Source organism: Hydra vulgaris, chromosome 11 (assembly GCF_038396675.1).
Source record: "Hydra vulgaris chromosome 11, alternate assembly HydraT2T_AEP".
In the NCBI taxonomy this organism is placed as follows: Eukaryota; Metazoa; Cnidaria; class Hydrozoa; order Anthoathecata; family Hydridae; genus Hydra; species Hydra vulgaris.
In genome coordinates, this window is record NC_088930.1 from 28,855,168 (window position 1) to 28,875,000 (window position 19,833).

A 19,833-nucleotide genomic window follows, 5' to 3' on the forward strand; every position below is an offset into this window, starting at 1 on the left:
TAATTAACTCAAATAAAATGATATCTTGTAGCAGAAGGAAAAATATAAAATTTATTAAAAACATAAAGGCACAAAAGTTTATAAACAAATGAGAAAATTCAAAAAATAGATTTTGATACAGTAATGCTTTGTTAGATTTTAATCTAGATTTTAATACTGCTAATCTAGATTTTAATACAATTATGAGGCATAGAGTCAAGTTAATAAGAGCATCTATAATCATATTTTCATAACAATCCGAAATCTTCTTGAATAAATCATTTTTATTAGTTATGTTACTAAATATTTTCTATTGGATTTAAATCTGAGCTTTGTGAAGTCCAAAACTCAAATTTTTTTAAATAGAAAAATAAGACTTTTGAACATTCTTTTGATGTCCAATGGTTTTTTATAAATTTTATTTAAGCTGAGTATTTCTTTAACAATATTAATAATGCAGGCGGTGTTTTGTAGTATCTATGCTGCATTAAACACCGTAATTATTGTTCAAAATGCCATTTAATTCAACAGCACTTTTGTGAAAATCTCGTTTTTATTGTCTTAAAAAAATTTTGACTTGATTTTCAGTGGTTATCTTTGGTTTGCCTGATAAATTCTTTATTTCAAAAGTTTTATGGTCTCTATATCGCTTAACTAGTACGGTCTCAATATCACTTAGTACGCTAATCGTTGATTTAACTGCATCATAAAGCTGAAAAATTTACTTATAAGAAATACAGTGCATTATATCAAGTTTATCTTTTGTTATAACAGCTTGTTTGGTTTTGACTTTTTCATTATTTTTTAAATTCAATTTAAGTATAATATAATAAAGTAAATATTTTAGTATAATTTGTATTAAATATAATAAAGTAAATATGTAAGTATAATTTTATAAATAAGTTTTTTAAATGAAATTTTTTTTTATGGTGCTGTTTAACTTTGGCTCGGTTATATTTTCAATGAAGTTTTAATTTTTTCCATCCTTTCAACTATTAAAGGATATTTTTTTGCATTAGTTAACTATATTTAATTAAATTGAACTATATTGAATTAATTAACTATATTTAATTAATTAAATAGAGTAGGGAGGAACATTTGCTAAAAATTTAAATAATATGTGTGTGTATATGTGTATATATATATATATATATATATATATATATATATATATGTATATATATATATATATATATATATAGTTCTATAGTTTGTTGCGTTTGGGGAGCACGGAAGGAAAAAAGTGATTCTTACGCCAACATATACGTCACTTTTAATTACTTTTGACTTTCGTCCAACATTTGCGTGTTGGACGAAAGTCAAAACCATTAATTTAATTACAAATTAATCGTTTTTTAAAAAAACCACAAAAACGCAAACTTAATTGACCAGAATATTTATAAAAACATTCTGAATGTTTTGAAAACATTCTGAATGTTTTTAACAATATAAACAATGTTTTTATTTTTATTTTTTTTAATAAAATGTTTTTATTTTTATTTTTTTTACTGTAAATCATGCGCGGAGTGTTGCTACATCGACTATCTTATAACCTGACTCGCAAGGGAATGCTGCTACATCGACTGACAAATAGCCTGACTTGCAAGGGAGTGCTGCTACATCGACTGACAAATAGCCTGACTCGCAAGGGAGTGCTGCTATATCGACTGACAAATAGCCTGACTCGCAACGGAGTGCTGCTACATCGATATATATATATATATATATATATATATATATATATATATATATATATATATCTTTATATATATATATATTTATTTAAAATGAATAAAAACAACTTTTCATGGAACATTAAATTTCATGCTTTATTGCTCTATTATTAAATAATATTGCTCTATTATTTAATAGTATTGAGCACTCTTAACAATGATATTATTTCTATTATTATTATTATTATTATACCATAACAATAAATTATCTTTATATATATATATGTATATATATATATATATATATATATATATATATATATATATATATATATATATATATATATATATATATATATATATATATATATACATATATATATATATATACATACCTTAATCTGTTAAAGGTCAGCATCAATTCGGCAAAAAAAATTTTGTACAAAGGTTTTACCATAAAAACATAGAATTAAGGTTGGCCATTTTTTGCCAACCTTAAACACTTTCAGGTCAGCAGTTAGGTCGGCATTGCCAAATGCCGACCCTAATTCCAAGGGCTGTATATATATATGCACACACACACATATATATATAAGTGTATATATATTATGTATAATTATGTATATATATATATATACTATGTATATATATGTATATATATGTATATATATGTGTATATATATATATATATATATATATATATATATATATATATATATATATATATATATATATAAAATAAATTTTATTTTTTAATAAAAGTGTGCTAAAAGTTATAGTCAAGTGGTGTTTTTTATTTTTATAATAGCAAAACATATAATAGCCATGGTTTGCCTTCTGCAAATGAAGTTATTGAACCAAATTTCATATTGGAACAGGATAATAATCTAAAACATAAATCAAAATTGTATATGTCATTTAGATGAGAAAAAACTTATATACCAGTTAAGCTAGTTTGGGGCGAGTTGGATAGAAGAGTTAAAAATAGATGACCTATTAGAAAAACCAGTGCATCCAGATGACTGTTTGACAATCTAGTTTAAATTTTATAATAAATAATCCAGTTGAACAAAACACTCTTTCAGCATCTACACTTGATGGTTGAATAGTTAAAAGTGCATTATTAAGCATATCTACATTATGTGATCTTCATATAGAATCTATGTAGTTTTATTATGTTCGTGTGATTTAATAATGTTGATGTGATATTATTATGTTGATGCAATTTTATGATGCATGAAAGTTATATATTAATTTACTATTTTTGTGAAAATTTCAATATTTTTTATATTTTGATGAGTTTGTATACTACTTTATGTTGAATTTAGGAGCTGAATATATTATTGACATGTTTGAAGGCAGAAAAGGGTTTAATGTTAAACAATTAAAGAGAGTAAGTTTGTTAAAACCATTTACACATGTGGAAGCTCTACAAATGCCAGCAGCAACAGAACAGAAAGGCATCCACCTTATTCTTCCTGTTCTCAAGTAAATATAAATTATTCTTTTTTAAATATATATATATATATATATATATATAAATATATATATATATATATGTATATATATATATATATATATATATATATATATATATATATATATATATATATATATATATATATATATATATATATATATATATATATATATATATATATATATATATATATATATATATATATATATATAGAGCTATTGAAATATATATATATATATATATATATATATATATATATATATATATATATATATATATATATATATATATATATATATATATATATATATAGAGCTATTGAAATATATATTTTTTATTTGTGTATGATTTAAAAAGAGTTGCAAAAAAACGTTTTTTTTTGTTGTTGGTGTTTTTCAGCTTTTTTTAAGCAATTTAATAATAAATTTTGGAAAAGTTTTCCTTTATTCTAGTATATTTTTAGTATATGATCATTAAAAGCACAATTACATGTATAAACACCAATTCAACTTATATTTTTAAAGAAAAATTAAATTAGCTAAAAGTTAGTCATATATCTAGGCATACTGCATGTGAATGTTTATTTGTCATGTTGTACTTCTTAACAACTATCATGCTCTAAGAAAGTTACCATTTTATATTTAATAATGTTAATATATTATTATATAATACCATACCATTTAATATCAAACTTATTTTAGTATATAATATCATACCAATTTAATATCAGACTTCAAATACTCAAAGAAATTAACAATCTATTGAGATTATTTATTACTTTGAGCAATTGTATATTGTGTTGTAATTTAGTCTTACATTGTTTGTTATATTTGTCAAAAAAAATGTTATCGCTAGTAGGCTCTTATAAAAAAAAGCCCTATACTAAACTTATTTTAAGGAAAATTTGAAAAATTTGAACTATTATTATTTACTGAGTTTCCCAGAGCACCTTTATCTCATGATTCATAATTTATTTATTCATAATTTATTTTTTTACCTGCAATTTTTTTTTATTAAATGATTTATCTAGACATTTTCATATAGTAGCATATCAGGGCTCTTGCAAAATATTTTTAACATGCTTTGTTGTTCAAGCTCAATTTTTAGACATAATTTTGTGGCAAAAAAAACATTTTACTTTTTCCATTTTGCTAATTTGGTTTAGAAGTTTAAATAAATGGGCAACTAAGGTTTAATTCTGACCCCTGTAGCTTAATCATAATTAACTACCAACAAGAAAAAGAATAAGAAATCATTCAATAATTTAAAGATATCCTTTCTCTCTATATTTATATGTATATATACAAATATCTAGATATTATGGTGCCTTAAAACCTCTTTAGATAAAAAATCACAACTTCGAATGATGCTCTTTTTCTTTATACCTAATATTACACCCTCATTATAGGAGTTACATTAATTTTGACAATACTGAGTTTAAAATAAATCTTAAATCTCAGACTTCAACAAGTTATAACAATAGCATCAGTATAACAAAGTTTATTATTTGTACACAAAATTGCAAAAAACGATAGTTGAAACCTATTTTTAATGTTTCAGTTAAACTATTGTAACTTTAATTGTGTGGAAATTGTTTCCTTAACTGTTGGACAATGATCATTAAAGTAAGTTTCAAATTATTTAAAAGGTTTTCATTAGTTAAAAGATTTATATAATTTATACAAAATTAAACATATCTACTTTTTGTTGTATTTCGCTTTTTTGTTATTTTCTATTTTAAATAAAAATATTTTTTAAACTACATGGTATTCAATCTATATGGTGAAAGATAAATTTAAGAAGTAATGTAACACTTTTGCAAGTCTTACTATAAACAAAAGTTTATAGTAAGACTTGCAAAAACAAGTAAAAGTTTATTAAATTTTGTTGTTAAACTTCAATAATATTGCTGTAAAATTTGAATGTTAATATGTATTTATGTAAATACATAATATAAAATGTAAATGCCTAATATGAAATGATGGGTAAACAATTAATATAAAATGAAGTGTAAACAGTTAATATAAAATGAAGTGTAAACAATTAATATGAAATGATGTGTAAACAATTAATATGAAATGATGTGTAAACATTTAATATGAAATGATGTGTAAACAATTATAGTTAGCATAATCAGAGTAGCATCAGGATAATCAGGATTTAATAAGTTTATAAAGGTTTTCCAATTTTAACTGTTACAAATGTTTTTTCAAAACAGAATAAGTTATTATATTTTTAGAAAATATTCAAAAGTTTCTTTAATTTTTAGAGAAGATGTTGCCCAGCATGAAAGATTTTTACAAATGTACAAACGTGTCTGCTTGCAAACAGGAGAAAATGTTGTTCTTCTAACTGTATTTATAAACATACGTTTAGGACAGTTTGAAGGTGAAGATAAAGATGATCCTTTTCTTGATTCTAAAAATCTTATTGCTAGGTATATGTAATCTTTGCTTTTTATTTTTAGTTAAGGTTTATTATACTGCACTCTATACATGATAAATGAAATTTTGCTGTAAAGGATGTGTGCTGTAAGTTATGTATACCATAAACACAGTTTAGTGGGATTTGTATGCTTTAAACAAAGTTTTGTGAGATTTGTATGCTTTAAACACAGTTTTATGGGATTTGTATGCTTGATGTATATATTGTGCTTTAGATACATATAGTGCAATCCAGTACAATAATTTTGGTTTTCAGTTGCACCTATTAAAGTGTGTAAGCAAAAAGCAAAAAGCAAATAAGCAAAAATATAGAAGACCACAACTCATTCTTACTGTTTACTTAACTTAATAGTGACCAAATCAATAAAATGTCAAAATATAAATTCAAATTTTCAAGTCAAGTATATCCAAAGTATTTTCTTTAAGAATTAAGAACTTTTGGTATATCCAAAAAGTTCTTAATTCTTAAAAAAAGTATAATTTTGAGTTCTGAAAAAAAAGTATAGTCATAAAGTTCAAGAAAAAAATAATTCATAAGTCATAAAAAGAAGCATGATTCTTAATTTAAAAAAAAGTATAATTCTTAATTGGGTAGTGGTGTAGTGGTGTATAATTCTAAATGCATTAGTAGTGTAGTATATAGCACTCGTTTTATAAGCAAAAAGTTTCAACTTGGATCTTTACCATGTCCCTGGTAGTACCACCCTCAACTTGTTTCTCTGCACAGTGGTCTTGTTAGTTAAGGTTTGTGTTTCTGAGTTAAAGAGTTGAGGGAGGATTGTAACCTCCCTCAACTCTTTAACTCTGTAAAAAGTAGCCTTCTTGAACTCTAATGACCTTCTTAGTTTTGGGAGATGAATAACATTAAAAAAAAAAAATTCTAAAAAATAGTAGAACTATTAATTCTTAAAAATAAGTTTAAAGAAGATAAAAAAAGTTTTTAAAATTCTTAAGTTTTAAATGTTCTTGAAAAACAAAAAAGTAATGGCTATTATTCATTTCTAGATGCTTTTTTAATGATTATATTACATTATGATGTTACATCAAAATACAGTACTGTCTATTCAACTTCTTTGGAAGAGTTTAAAAAGTTTGATTTCATAATTATAGGTTTAGAATTCCAGTTAGATTCTCAGTGGGATTTCCAATAGTATCAATAAATTTTTAGCATTTTTTTAGATCCTTTGTGGGTTTTATTTGTTCTTTTTTAAATTTACTTCATCTTATGATCTTTGTAGCTCTTCTTTGCTTCTCTGGTCTGTCAGGTTCTTGATTTGCCCTTCCCTTTTCCTTTTTTAGATTTTTTGAATAAATACTGTAAATCTCACATGGAGCAAAATCTTCATCAGAGAATGTTAATTTATTAAATGGTATAAATCCAGATTTTGCAAATGCGCTTTATAATATTTTCTACAGTAAATGATTCAAAGAAGGCAAGTTTAGCAAGTCCTAGAATATTGTAAATACTTAACACCTTTCCATGGTGAATAATATGCCAGTCATTAAAAGCTACCTTTAATTTTAACTTGAATGGTCCAAAGACACCAACATCAAAGGGTTGAAGTTTATGGGGCATTTGTGGTGGAAATGGCATGTAAACTATTCCATTATCATGAGAATAATTGATTTTATGTGAGAAATACTCATAGAAAATTATCATAGAAAAACTCATGATTATTGCAAAAAAATAGGTTTTTCTTAGGTTTTAATTTGTATGTTTTTGATTATGCTTGGGGATTTATCCATGTGTTTTTTTACATATAATATATATTGGCCTAATATTTCTTATTATTAGTTATAATTCATTTCATTTTATTTATATGTTCTTAAAATAATCTGTTATTTCTTTTGAGAGTTAGATTTCATTTTTTATCGAAATAACAGTTTTTTAGAGACAACGTGTCTAATAAATATAAAAATAGTTGACAAAAATTAAATTTTATTGCTTGTTTTAAAAAGAGCTATTGGTTAACTGGGTAAATAGTTAATCAATTGGAATTGGTAATTAATCAATACTATCCTGGTTACCTGAGTTGGTTTATTTTCATAACATTCCAGATAATAATGCTAGAAATCTCATGATTTATTTTTATTTTATTTTTTAAAAGGTACAAGCAATCTTACATGTGGGCACAACTACCTTGGTTGCAGGTTGGAGTTAAAAAACCATCCCCAACCCTTCTAATGGATATTGTTTCAATGAAACTGCCATCAAATGCTTTAATATTCTTGGTAAACTTAACAGTTGACTTCACAATTAATTTCCTTAATCGTTGTCGTGTGAATGTTGTGAATGGGATGCAGGTTTGTTTAAAAAATAGTTTTATAAAGTATATTTTATATGCACACACATGCACACATATCCACGATAATATATATAGATATGCATTTGTCAACCTTTTGGCTGACTTGAATCCATAAGATTTTTTCAGGGAATAAAAAAATGATTGCTGCCCCAACCCAAATATTTGTTTGATGAAATGACACTCCCTTGTAAGTTCTATCAAGATAGTCAGTTGATGTATGTACTGAAGCTCCCAGCAGCTTCCTATTTCAATATGATGTCAAACTGATGATCTTATATATATATATATATATATATATATATATATATATATATATATATATATATATATATATATATATATATATATATATATATATATATATATATATATATATATATATATATATATATATATATATATATATATATATATATATATATATATATATGTATGAAAAATCATCCAGCGCAATATTTCTTGCTCTTAAAACTGAAACAAGCTATTAAGAAGGGTGATTATGCGTCAAGTCTTCTAGAGCAATATTCAGTGTTGGAAATTGGTCCCCATGGGATCATTTTTAAACGTATTTCTACAAATATATGTTAGTATATTAGTTATTTATATATTATATTTGTATAAGTATATATATATATATATATATATATATATATATATATATATATATATATATATATATATATATATATATATGTATATATGTGAGTGTGTATATATGTGTATATGTATGTATGTATATATATATGTATATATATATGTATATATATATATATATATATACACACTTATACAAATATAATATATAAATAGCTATATATTGACGTACATTTCAGGCTTGGCCAGGAAGGCGTGCGATTTCACGTCATAATATGACCACGCAAATAATATTTGATTTTACTTAACTTGACCACGGCTGTTAATAAGTTTTAAAAATTTGTATGCGTTTTAAAAACATGCTATAAAAATCTTAACTCAACTATAAAGAAACTTAAAAAAAACTTATCGTTAAAGAAGCAAATAAATTTTCGTAAAAAAAATAGCGAAAAACAAAATAAAAATAACTTAACTGAAATTAAAATAGCAAAAATAAAATTAAAACTTAACTGAAATAAATAATAAACTATAACGATAAGATTATCTAAATTACGTTTGGAATAAATAACTTAGAATCGTTTATCTTTACTAATGTTTTAATAATTTCATATTATGCAAAACCCTTTTTAAATAAAGTAACAACTTACAACTGACAATTGTTTAATAAACGCGTACATTTAAAAGTTTAAAAAAAGATTCTTAGCAATTCTTCACACAAAAAGTAAAAAAAGTAAAAATAATTAAATCATTTATTTAAAAAATTGATATAATTTTTTTTTATTTAAAAACATTTATAATAAAAAATAAATACTTAAATAAATATAAAAAAAAATATATTATTCATTAATGTGTTTATAAAAAATCATTAGCAGTGATTTGTTACTTTATTTAAATGCGTTTCAATAATATAAAAACAAAAGTAAACATCAAAGTTATTTAATTCAAACGGCTTTCAAAAAAGTCTTTTTTTTTCTTCTCAGCAAAAACTTTAATGATTCTAATATAAAGTTTATTAAAGAGACCTTCGCTATTTAAAGTCATCGCTCATAAATTTTTTTTTTTTAATTTTTACTTTTGTTTTTCTTATAAAAAAATCTTATGTAATTAAATAATATAAATAAAAAATTATACAACTTTCAATGATACTTTAATTAAAATCATTAGCTACTTTATCTAAAAGCGTTTTGCGAATAAAAAAAACATTAGTAAAGATAAACGTGTCAAAATTATTTATTTTCAAAGTAATTAAAAACTAATTATTTCAGCGCATTTGTTTAAAACCGTGGTTAAATCATCGAAACAAAATATTGTTTGCGTGGTCATATAAAGACTTGAAATCCCACGCCTTCCTGGCCAAGCCTAATATTTGTAGAAATGTGTTTGTTACAACCAGTAAAAACCAGGTCATGAAGGCATGAAACTAGTGGCGTTACATTTTTTTTTTCGTTGTTTGTGAGCAGACTTTCCAAAGTTTCAATAAATAAATTTAACCAATTATAATAAACAGTAGAATTCCATTACCTCGGACTCTGAAGAGAATTATATTTTAAATTTTTCTGTTATAGTTCTAATTTTTAGTTTCGTTTAGCTACAACTTTCTTAATAAATATACTTTATTATAAGCTTGACCAATATGAAGATATCAGTAAAAATATTTAGTTTGTTAAATTATATTTGACATAAAAGAAATTTAATATTCAAATGTTTTGAATTTGATTTGATGTTTTTGAATTTTGTATATAATAGTCATTAATAAATAGAATGTGATTAAACCTGGAATAGAAGTTATTAATAAAGTTTTAATTTAATAAATTACTCTATATATTATTGCCGAAACTTAATAGTAGTGTTAGTGCCCCTTCGAGTGTGTTTGACATGGAACCCTTGGCAGCCATTGCAACTGATAAAAAAGCTAAAATTTCTAAAAACATCAAAACACCTGGAGAAATAATATGTTGTGTATGTGTCATGATTGAGATACTTATGCTATTAATGTGCTCAGGTAATTAATCCTAATAAGCTGCAGATGGCCTGAAAAAAAGTTGTCTAAAACTTAATAAAGAAAAATATAATAAGACAGTCCTGCTACTCCAGAAGGTGCTGCTGTGAAGGCAAAAAAAAAAAAAAACCCCGTAAAAAGAAAGAAAGAACTTTAAAACTTTCTTTTGTAAATTATAAGTTTATTTCACTATAAGTATATGCTGCAGCCGTTTTTCAAAATGCCTTAATATGCTTTTATGTATTTCGAGAAAAATACAATTAAAAAAGATTAGGAGAAACTCTTTGTAAAACGCTTTTTTAAATTAACAATTTTTATGAATTTTTTCAGAACTAAAAAATAGGTTTCAATAATGTTTGTAAACTAGCTCATTTTTGTAAAAAAGTCAAAATTGGTTTTTTTTACCTTAAGGTGTTTTGAAAAATGGATGATACAACAAATGTGTTAAAATGAGATAATAAGCTCTTAACAAAAGCCACTAAACAAAAAAATTAAAAGTAATTAAAAGTAATCAGTGCACTTAAAAATTTTAAGTATAGTGTATTGGTGTTTGCAAAGAAATATATAAACCATATAAACTAATTTTTTTTTAAATTTTATTGTATAGGCAGGTTTAGCGCTTAACCATCCCTGTATAAACAATACATATATAAACAAATATGTTATTTGTTTATATATATATTGTTTATAAAATGTAAAAAATCCACTTAGGGATCGTCCATAAATTATGCAACGCTAAATTTCACTAATAAGCAAAACAATAAAGATCTAGAGTTTTCCCTTGCAGAGCCTTAAGTTATATAAAAAATAAAAATAGTAGTGCTTAAGATCTCCAACTACTATTTTTTAAATGAATTTAGCGGCGCAAATTTATGGACAATTCCTTATATAACGTTTTATTTAGAATCATATTACATATGATATTACATATTACATATGATTCTAAATAAAACGTTATATAAGGAATTGTCCATAAATTTGCGCTGCTAAATTCTTTTAAAAAATAGTAGTTGGAGATCTTAAGCACTACTATTTTTATTTTTTATATAACTTAAGGCTCTGCAAGGAAAAACTCTAGATCTTTATTGTTTTGCTTATTAGTGAAATTTAGCGTTGCTTTTTTGCTCAAGCTGTTTTGTTTTGATTTTTTGTATGTATGTTATTATATTTTAAAAAACTGACAAGATTGAAAAAACACGAAATATATTGTCTTACCCAAGTGGAAAATTTGAAACTTCAGCTTTAGATTTGCCTATCTTTTGATAATTTCTGATTGCTAAAAATACGTCATCTGCTTCTTAGACCATTAAAAATGATAGACACGCAAATCGTCAAAGCCACAATTTTTTTGAGTATGTGATGACACTTTGTGGCAAAAAAACTAGAAAAACAAACTAGAAATAGGATTTTATTTAAATTTTTTTAGGAAAACTCCCTCTATTAAAGATATATGGAATATATTTTTATGGGATATATTCTAATAAAGTCAAAAACTATTTATTTATTACTATCGTTATGAATACAAACTCTTATTCGTGAGATGATATATCTGTGCCAGTTTTACATCTTTTTGTGCAATTGTATGCAACATAATTAAAATTAATCAAAAAATGTAAGATAAATGCAAAAGAAAACTTGACGCATTAAAAGTTATGAACATGGATGTTCAGCAGTGATGAACATGGGAAAGGTTTCACCAAGTTATTTCTGTATTGTAACAAAGATATCAAGATTGTTGGAATGAGGCTATGCTTGCAGATTATTGTTGGTTTGTGTGTAGGGATGCTCCAGAACTAGTCTACAAAAGGAAAGCAAAAATATATATGATACCCCATAGTCATCTTTATACCTATCAGCTTGATGATTAAATTTCATTGTTTAAAACTTTCAGAATATTTCTGTAATAAAAAAACCAAAAGTACTTTGAGTATTATTAGAATATGTAAATTATATGTCATATTTCTCTGTTGCAAGTTATCTGAAATAAAAATTTATTATTATTGTATATCTCAGAAGCTGGAGCTATTTAAAAATATTCGTTGTAATTTTCTTTTTTCTCAGCCCAAAATTAGTATAATTTGAATAAAATTGCTAAAGATACAAAAAAAAATATTATTTTGTTGCTCGGTGTAAGTGAAGCTCACATATGTTTTTTATGCTCAATATTATTTCCTTTTAAAAAGGAAAAAAAAATCACAAAATCACAAAAGAACTAAAATGTTTTTTTTTTAAAAAACAACATTTTAGTTCTTTTGTGATAATGTTAATTAAGTTTAAAGTTAAGTTAAAATCGCAAAATAAGTCAAATATTGAATGCAATAAGTTCAATATTGTTTGCTTCTAAGCAAGTATTTCTTATAATTGAAAATGTGAAAACTATAAGAAAAACATTATTTACACTTTTTTAATTGTAAAAGCAACATACAATTTAATACGTAAAAGCAAAAAGGAAAAGCAAGTACAATTTAATACGTAAAAGCAAGTAAAATTTAAGTGAAGCTAGGGTTTTAGCTGTTTCTAGTCCTTTTTTACTGCAGTATGGAGGAGGTGTAAATTGTGGGGTATGATGTATAAGCTTTTTCCTCTTAATATAAATCTGTTTATTCTAAACATCTGTTCATTTTTTTTTTGTTTTTATTACTTATCCTCCTTTATATAAAAAGTTTTTTCAATAGAAATTTCAATATTTCTCTGTGGACTTTCATTGTCTAGTTTTTAGTCTAGTTCAAGCACCACAGATTAGCTGAATCAAATATAACAAAAATAAGTTCAAACAATGTTTGCTTCTATGCATGTTTCTTGTGATTGAATATGTAAAACATATGTACAACATTATTCTATTTTTTTACACGCATAAAGACTTTTATAAGAAAAAAACATTTTTTACACTTTTTTAGTCGTAAAAGCAAGTGGCATGGATAATAAGATTGCTTAACTTAGATCATTAAATCTAAGGCTTCTGTAAAAATTATTCTTTAATTGTATATTTTAGTTACAAGAAAAGATATAAAAGAATTGATAAAGGCACAAGATATTTTTTGATTTATTAAATACCTATTAAGTAATTAGTATTAATTATATATTTTATGGATCCATACAGTTTTTAAAAAGGTAAGGATCTATGTATCAACGAATACTCAGAATGAATGGTCAAATGTATTAATTCTATCATCAACATAGATTTTATTGTTGTTACTGTTGCACATTAACCTCTATTAGGATGGTTATATCCTGGGCGTAAGAAATATATCATTTTGATAAACTCTGGATGGTTGACATCCTAAAAGGTTAAAACCCAGAAGGTTGACCAGATTCAGTTTTCTCTAAAGAAACTAGATGCCTGTTGCCATTATCAACAGTTTCTTGACGTTAATATTCTTATCATCATTCTTGACATTTTGATTGACATCATTCAAATTTTGATTGACATCATTCTTGACATTTTGACATCATTCAAATTTTGACATCATTCATTTCATTTTGACATCATTCAATTCATTTTAACATCATTCAAAATTTGAATGACATCATTCTTGACATTTTGATTGACATCATTTTACTTTTACCAGCACTTTTGTGGTTTTTCATTTGAGCTACAAAACCTTGTATTTACATAGCCTATGCATTTAGCTTTTTTCCCAAACTTTTCTGGTATTTCTTCAAACCATATTTAAACTGCATCTCTTTTTCAACCAGCACCAGAAATTATTTTTATTTCTAGTTATATTTATTTTCATTTTCATTATTTTCAAAAAAAATTAGTAGTTGTATATGAATGATTTATTATTTTAAGTTTCTTGAAAAAAATAAACTTGAATGTATAACTTTTAAATGAAAGAATTATATTTATATTTATTACATAATTAGCAACAAAAATAGAAATTAATGTAATTAGTCAATAGGTTAAAATATGACTTTTATAAAATTTTACTTAAAAAAATATATATATATATATATATATATTTGTCATATAATTTATTCATATTTAATATAAACAAATTTTTTTTCTCTTCACAACAAATGTTGAAATAAAAATTCTTGTGCTAGCAAGATGATGAATAAAAGATGTTTTATTATAAATATTTCTTTTATGGTTTTTGTTTTTTTTTACGTTTTTAATAACTTCAAATACAAAATTTTTTTTGTTAACAATCAACAAAATTGTTTTCTGTTACTAAATATTTCAATAAAAAGGTTAACTTGATAAAAATTAAATTTTCTTTATTTTTAGATTTATCTGAATTCATTTCATTTATAAATAGCAATTATATCTAACATAATTGTAAGAAACATTAACTAAATTTGTTTACTTTTGGAGTGAATTGAATGTTTTAATAAAATAATTTTCTAATAGTCTTTTTACGGTTTATCTTTAGTTTTTTGTCATTTCTCACCAAAAATTAAGTGTTTTTATTTAAAATTGCTGCTAAATATAAATTCATAAGGCATAGTCATAAAAACACTGAACAGTTGACAAAATTAATTTTTACACTGACTTTTGCAACTCAAAAGTATATTCTAGCTTAAGTATTTAATTTTTTAAAATAATATTTCTAGCTAATATTTGTTGCCACGATTATTTATAATTTTTATGACGACAAAAAAAATCTATAGTAAACTGTCACTATTACAACAAAAAAAAGTCAATAAGGAGTAGAAATAAATTTATTTATTTAAAATTATTTAACTGCAGGTTTAGTAAAAAATTAAACTGTAATAGTGTGGCCACCCACTGTGTTGTCAATAAAATAGTGTGGCCACCCACTGTGTTGTTGTCATTTTAAAAACAGTTTCGTAAAATTAGCTTTCTTGGTATAAAGAAGAATTCCTATACTGGTTTTTTTAAAATTATAATCAGTTTTTTTGAGTTAATTTATTATTTAGTTTGTTCAAAATAAAAATTTAAAAAAAAAAAAAATGGTTGGATATTCAACTTTAAACTGTTCAATACATTTTTAATATATATTTTTTTACCAAGAAAATAATTATTGAACTCTTTTTTCTGTTTTAAGAAGTTTTAAGACAAATTCTAAATGCTGTAAAGTATTTAATTTAGTTAGCAGTAAAAACGATAAATAAATTCAGTAATCCTTTATAAATTAAAATTAGGTTAATAGAAATGTTCAAAAATTCAAAAAATTTTTACAAACTAAAAAAATCTTTATGAACTAAAAAAAATTACAATATTATTAGAAAAACTAAAATATATGTCAGTCTGAAAAATATATAAACTCTATGAGAATGTTAGAAGGAATTGTTAATGAAAAAGTGAGATTTAAATTGGGTACTGTTTAAATTACTAAGATTTAACTTGGGTACTATTTAATATATTGGGACTTAACTAAGGGACTATTTAAAATATTTGAAACTGTCAGGATTAAAGTCAGCATTTTAAAAACTAAAACAACAAAATATATTTTGGACAGAGATCTAAATTAACAAGAATAAACAAATGCTGTGCACGAATCTTTACTGATTACACCATACTTCAACAGCCATCTGAGAAGGTTTTGGTACAAACACTGAGGTTTTAAATTTGGCAGGCGCAATCTAGATTTATTTAGAAAGCTCACCTAAATGTATTTTTAATGTTATTCACACACATGTTCAAGCACACAAATATTCACACACAAACACACACACATTGAAAATGTATAATATTAGATATTATTATGAATATAAAAAGATGAGATTATGTGATCAATAAAGCTTTTTTTTTGAATGCAGTAAAATTTATATATTCTTATGTAAATGTATTTTTTTTTAGGTTTTTTTTCCCATCCCATTTGCTGAATATAATCCAATCTTAGTTTACAAAACTAAACATCAACCAGCTTTTGTTGACATTCATCGTAACAATGGGTATTGGGATCAATCCACAGATGATATTGCTTGCTTCAACAATAAAGATTACAAAGATATTCGAATGCTTCTCAATGATTTTCTTGATGAAAATCAGCCTGTTAGTAGTTTACTGGAAGTTTTTAAAAAGTCTCGTTTATCAGTTTTTCGAGCAATAGATTCTGATCTTAGACGGCGCTATACTTCAGTTACCTGTAATGCTTCTGAAACTACTCAATATTCTAAATGCATAAGTGAATTTGGTCCAAGGACTGGTTTTCGTAATCAATTAGCTCAAATAATTTTTCAGAAAGAAAGATCAAATTAATATTAAAGAAATTACTATTTATAGTTTGAATTATGAGTTTAAATTCTTAAAAGAAAATCAAAAATTTAATATTAATTTTTGAATGTAGGATTATTTTTTAATATTTTTATTAAGACTATTTATTAAAATGTAATTTATAAATTTATTAGTAAGGAAATGTACAATTAATGTTGCATGATGTTTTGTACACAAGAGTTACACTTATAAATTTGAAATAATCTACCTTGTAAATTTGTGATCTTCAATTATATATATGTAGTCGTGGTGTTAAATTGAAGTAAAGTATAAAAATATTGGTTTTGGGTTTAAAATTATGTCTTAGAATATGAATTTATAAATTAAAATAAAAAAAAAGATATTTGAAAATATCATTTATAAGTAAACTCTTGTGCAAGTTTTATTAATAAAATTTGTCCATTTTGGTGCTGAATTTTATATTTTTAGGTGTTATTTATATTTTTATGTTTATATTGGTGTATTGTATGTGTGTAAATACACATACAAGTACTATATATATATATATATATATATATATATATATATATATATATATATATATATATATATATATATATATATATATATATATATATATATATATACACACACACACTTGCATATGTATATACACACATAAAATGGAATTAGTCAATGTTTGACAAAAAAGTTATTTTACAAATTTGTATTTGTATAGGTAATGCTATATTGATAAGAAATAACAATAAGCATGATTTGATTTGTTATTTTTATAAGAAATTATTTTATTTTCCCACCGTTATTTCTAGAATTAATTTTTACTTTTTTAAATTAATAACACTGACATACACAATTTTCCTTTCCCATACAACAATAAGTGTATTTATATAAGTTTTTTACGCTGATTTCAAATCTGAAAACTGTTTTACCCTATCACATCACGTTGCAAAAAAAACCCGGCTCTTAAACATTTTTTCAAAATAAGTCTTTATCTATAGTATATTCTATGCCATAATTTTATTGATCTTTTTTCATACTTTGTTTTCATAGTAAATATTATTGATATGGCTACTTGAAAATGTTTGAATTCTTCTGATTTGTTTTGCTATGTTTTTGGATTTTTTACTGATGTTGACCACCGAAAAACGATGACTCTTTTATTAAAAAAAGCTTATGAACTTAATTTCAACTCCAAAGTTGATGATGCGTAGAAACAGTGAAAACTTTTGCTCCATTTGTGCAAATATTTTAGCAGGGTGGTTGCAAAACTCACCAAACCACAAGTCAATGCCCTTTGGTATTCCAATGATATGGCGTGAACCAACAAATTATGCCACTGATTATTACTTTTGCATGACAGTAATTAAAGGATTTTCATTTAAAACTTAAATCAGAATTATATCCCAACATTCAATTTGTATCTAAGCCAGTGCTTCATAACCCCGTAACTGTCCAGTTCCAATTATCCCAGGTTCATAATCTTTTTACTCAAATGATTCTTCTCAGAGTGATAATGACAATCAAGATAGTCCAGAAAATATTAACGATTCTGATGATGACTACATTTCTGAAAGCAATGTAATTCATTTAATAAATAATGCAGAGTTCCAGATCTTATATGTGATCTCTCTTTGACAAAAGGACAGGCAGTGCTTCTTGGATCCTGACTGAAAATGTGGAATTTGTTAGCATCTGATGTTCAAATATGTAAGTTTCACTTCAGACACAAGGAGCTTATGCAGTACTTTACATCAGATGATAATATCTGCTACTGTAATTGACTATCTCATCAAAAACTGTCAAAATGTCAAAAACCCGCGACTCTTCATCAATGCATCAAAAACTAGCCTAAAGTTTGTGCTGCTACATTACGGCAATGTGTTGCCATCCATTCCAGTTACATACTCCACACAGTTGAAAGAGACTTATGACAACATCAGTAATGTTTTAATAAAAATAAAACATAGTGATTACAAATGAAGAGTGTGTGGAGATTTAAAAGTCATTGCAATTCTCATGAGTCTACTCAGATACACAAAATTCTGCTGCTTTCTCTGTGAATGGAATAGCCAAGATAGAGATGCACGCTATAAAAAAAAGATTTGGCCTATTAGGGATCATATGGAACCCTGTCAAAAAAATGTTTTGCATGAACCAATGGTTTTAAAATAAGATATCATGTTACCACCTTTATACATCAAGTTGGGTCTGACAAAAATTTTTGTAAAAGCTTTGAATAAGATGAGTGATGCCTTTCCATATCTTCGTTTCACGTTTCCACAAATAAGTGATACCAAAATAAAGAAAGGAATTTTTGTCGGCCCTCAGATTAGAAAAGTAATAAGTGATCAACATTTTCAAGATCTACTAAGTGGAAAAAATCTTGAGGCATGGCTAGCTTTTAAATCCATTGTTGTCAACTTTTTGGGAAATTGTATATTTAGCAATTACATAGAAGTGGTTAAACAGTGCATAGATGCCTTCCAGAACATGGGATGTAAGATGTCTCTTAAAATTCATCCTCTTGATTCCCATATCGACTTTTTTCCAGAATATCTTGACAAGGTTTTTGATGAGCATGGAGAGCGTTTCCATCAGGAAATTGTTTTGATGGAATCACGATACCAAGTCAATAGAGTAGTGCCATGCTAACTGACTACTGCTGGTTGCTCCAACAGAAATAAAATACCATCGGAAATATACAAGAAATTTAAACCTACTTAATAAACTTGATAATTGTTTTGAATCAAATTGTTTATGAGCAAAGACAAAACTTTTTATTACTTTTTTTTAATAAAATTTTAAACAATTAAAGTCTTGGTAGAATTTTTTAAATATTTTTATTGATAATAATATGAAATATCAGTATATTAATTTATTAAAGTGGTCAGTATTTCAATTCAAGTTTTCTTGAAATTTTGATGTGGTACAAGCAAATAGATCACATATTTGAAATTGGCATGTTAAAATTAAGAAGAAAAACATTCATCCACCAAAGAAAGTAAAAAAAAAAATTTTTTTTGTATGTCAGTGTAATTAAATGTTAAATAATTAGATAACTTGTATTTATTAAATTATTACTTTTTTGGTTACTATTTATTCTCATGAAATATCTACACATTAAAAATCTCTTTTGAAATGTTATTTTATAAAACTGATAATGATGAACTAGGATGTTTATTATAGATGATAAAACATTTATTTAGAATTAAT

At 24.5% G+C, this 19,833-nt stretch overlaps 2 protein-coding genes across 2 annotated transcripts in view; both read left to right on the forward strand.

Annotated features, from left to right (window-relative positions):
- Positions 1-16,875, forward strand: part of LOC100203958 (chondroitin sulfate glucuronyltransferase) — a 43,935-nt gene extending 27,060 nt beyond the window's left edge. Inside the window, exons 5-8 of the mRNA XM_065810695.1 lie at positions 2,981-3,140; positions 5,402-5,569; positions 7,685-7,880; positions 16,243-16,875. Coding sequence (XP_065666767.1) covers positions 2,981-3,140; positions 5,402-5,569; positions 7,685-7,880; positions 16,243-16,644 — 926 coding nt within the window. The 3' untranslated portion in view covers positions 16,645-16,875. The remainder of the gene's footprint in view (positions 1-2,980; positions 3,141-5,401; positions 5,570-7,684; positions 7,881-16,242) is intronic.
- A 2,921-nt stretch (positions 16,876-19,796) lies between these two features.
- LOC100213532 (protein yippee-like 5) overlaps positions 19,797-19,833 on the forward strand; it is a 45,363-nt gene continuing 45,326 nt past the window's right edge. The window contains exon 1 of the mRNA XM_065810698.1: positions 19,797-19,833. This exon is cut by the window's right edge and continues 123 nt beyond it. The gene's annotated coding sequence lies outside the window, so the exon portion shown is untranslated.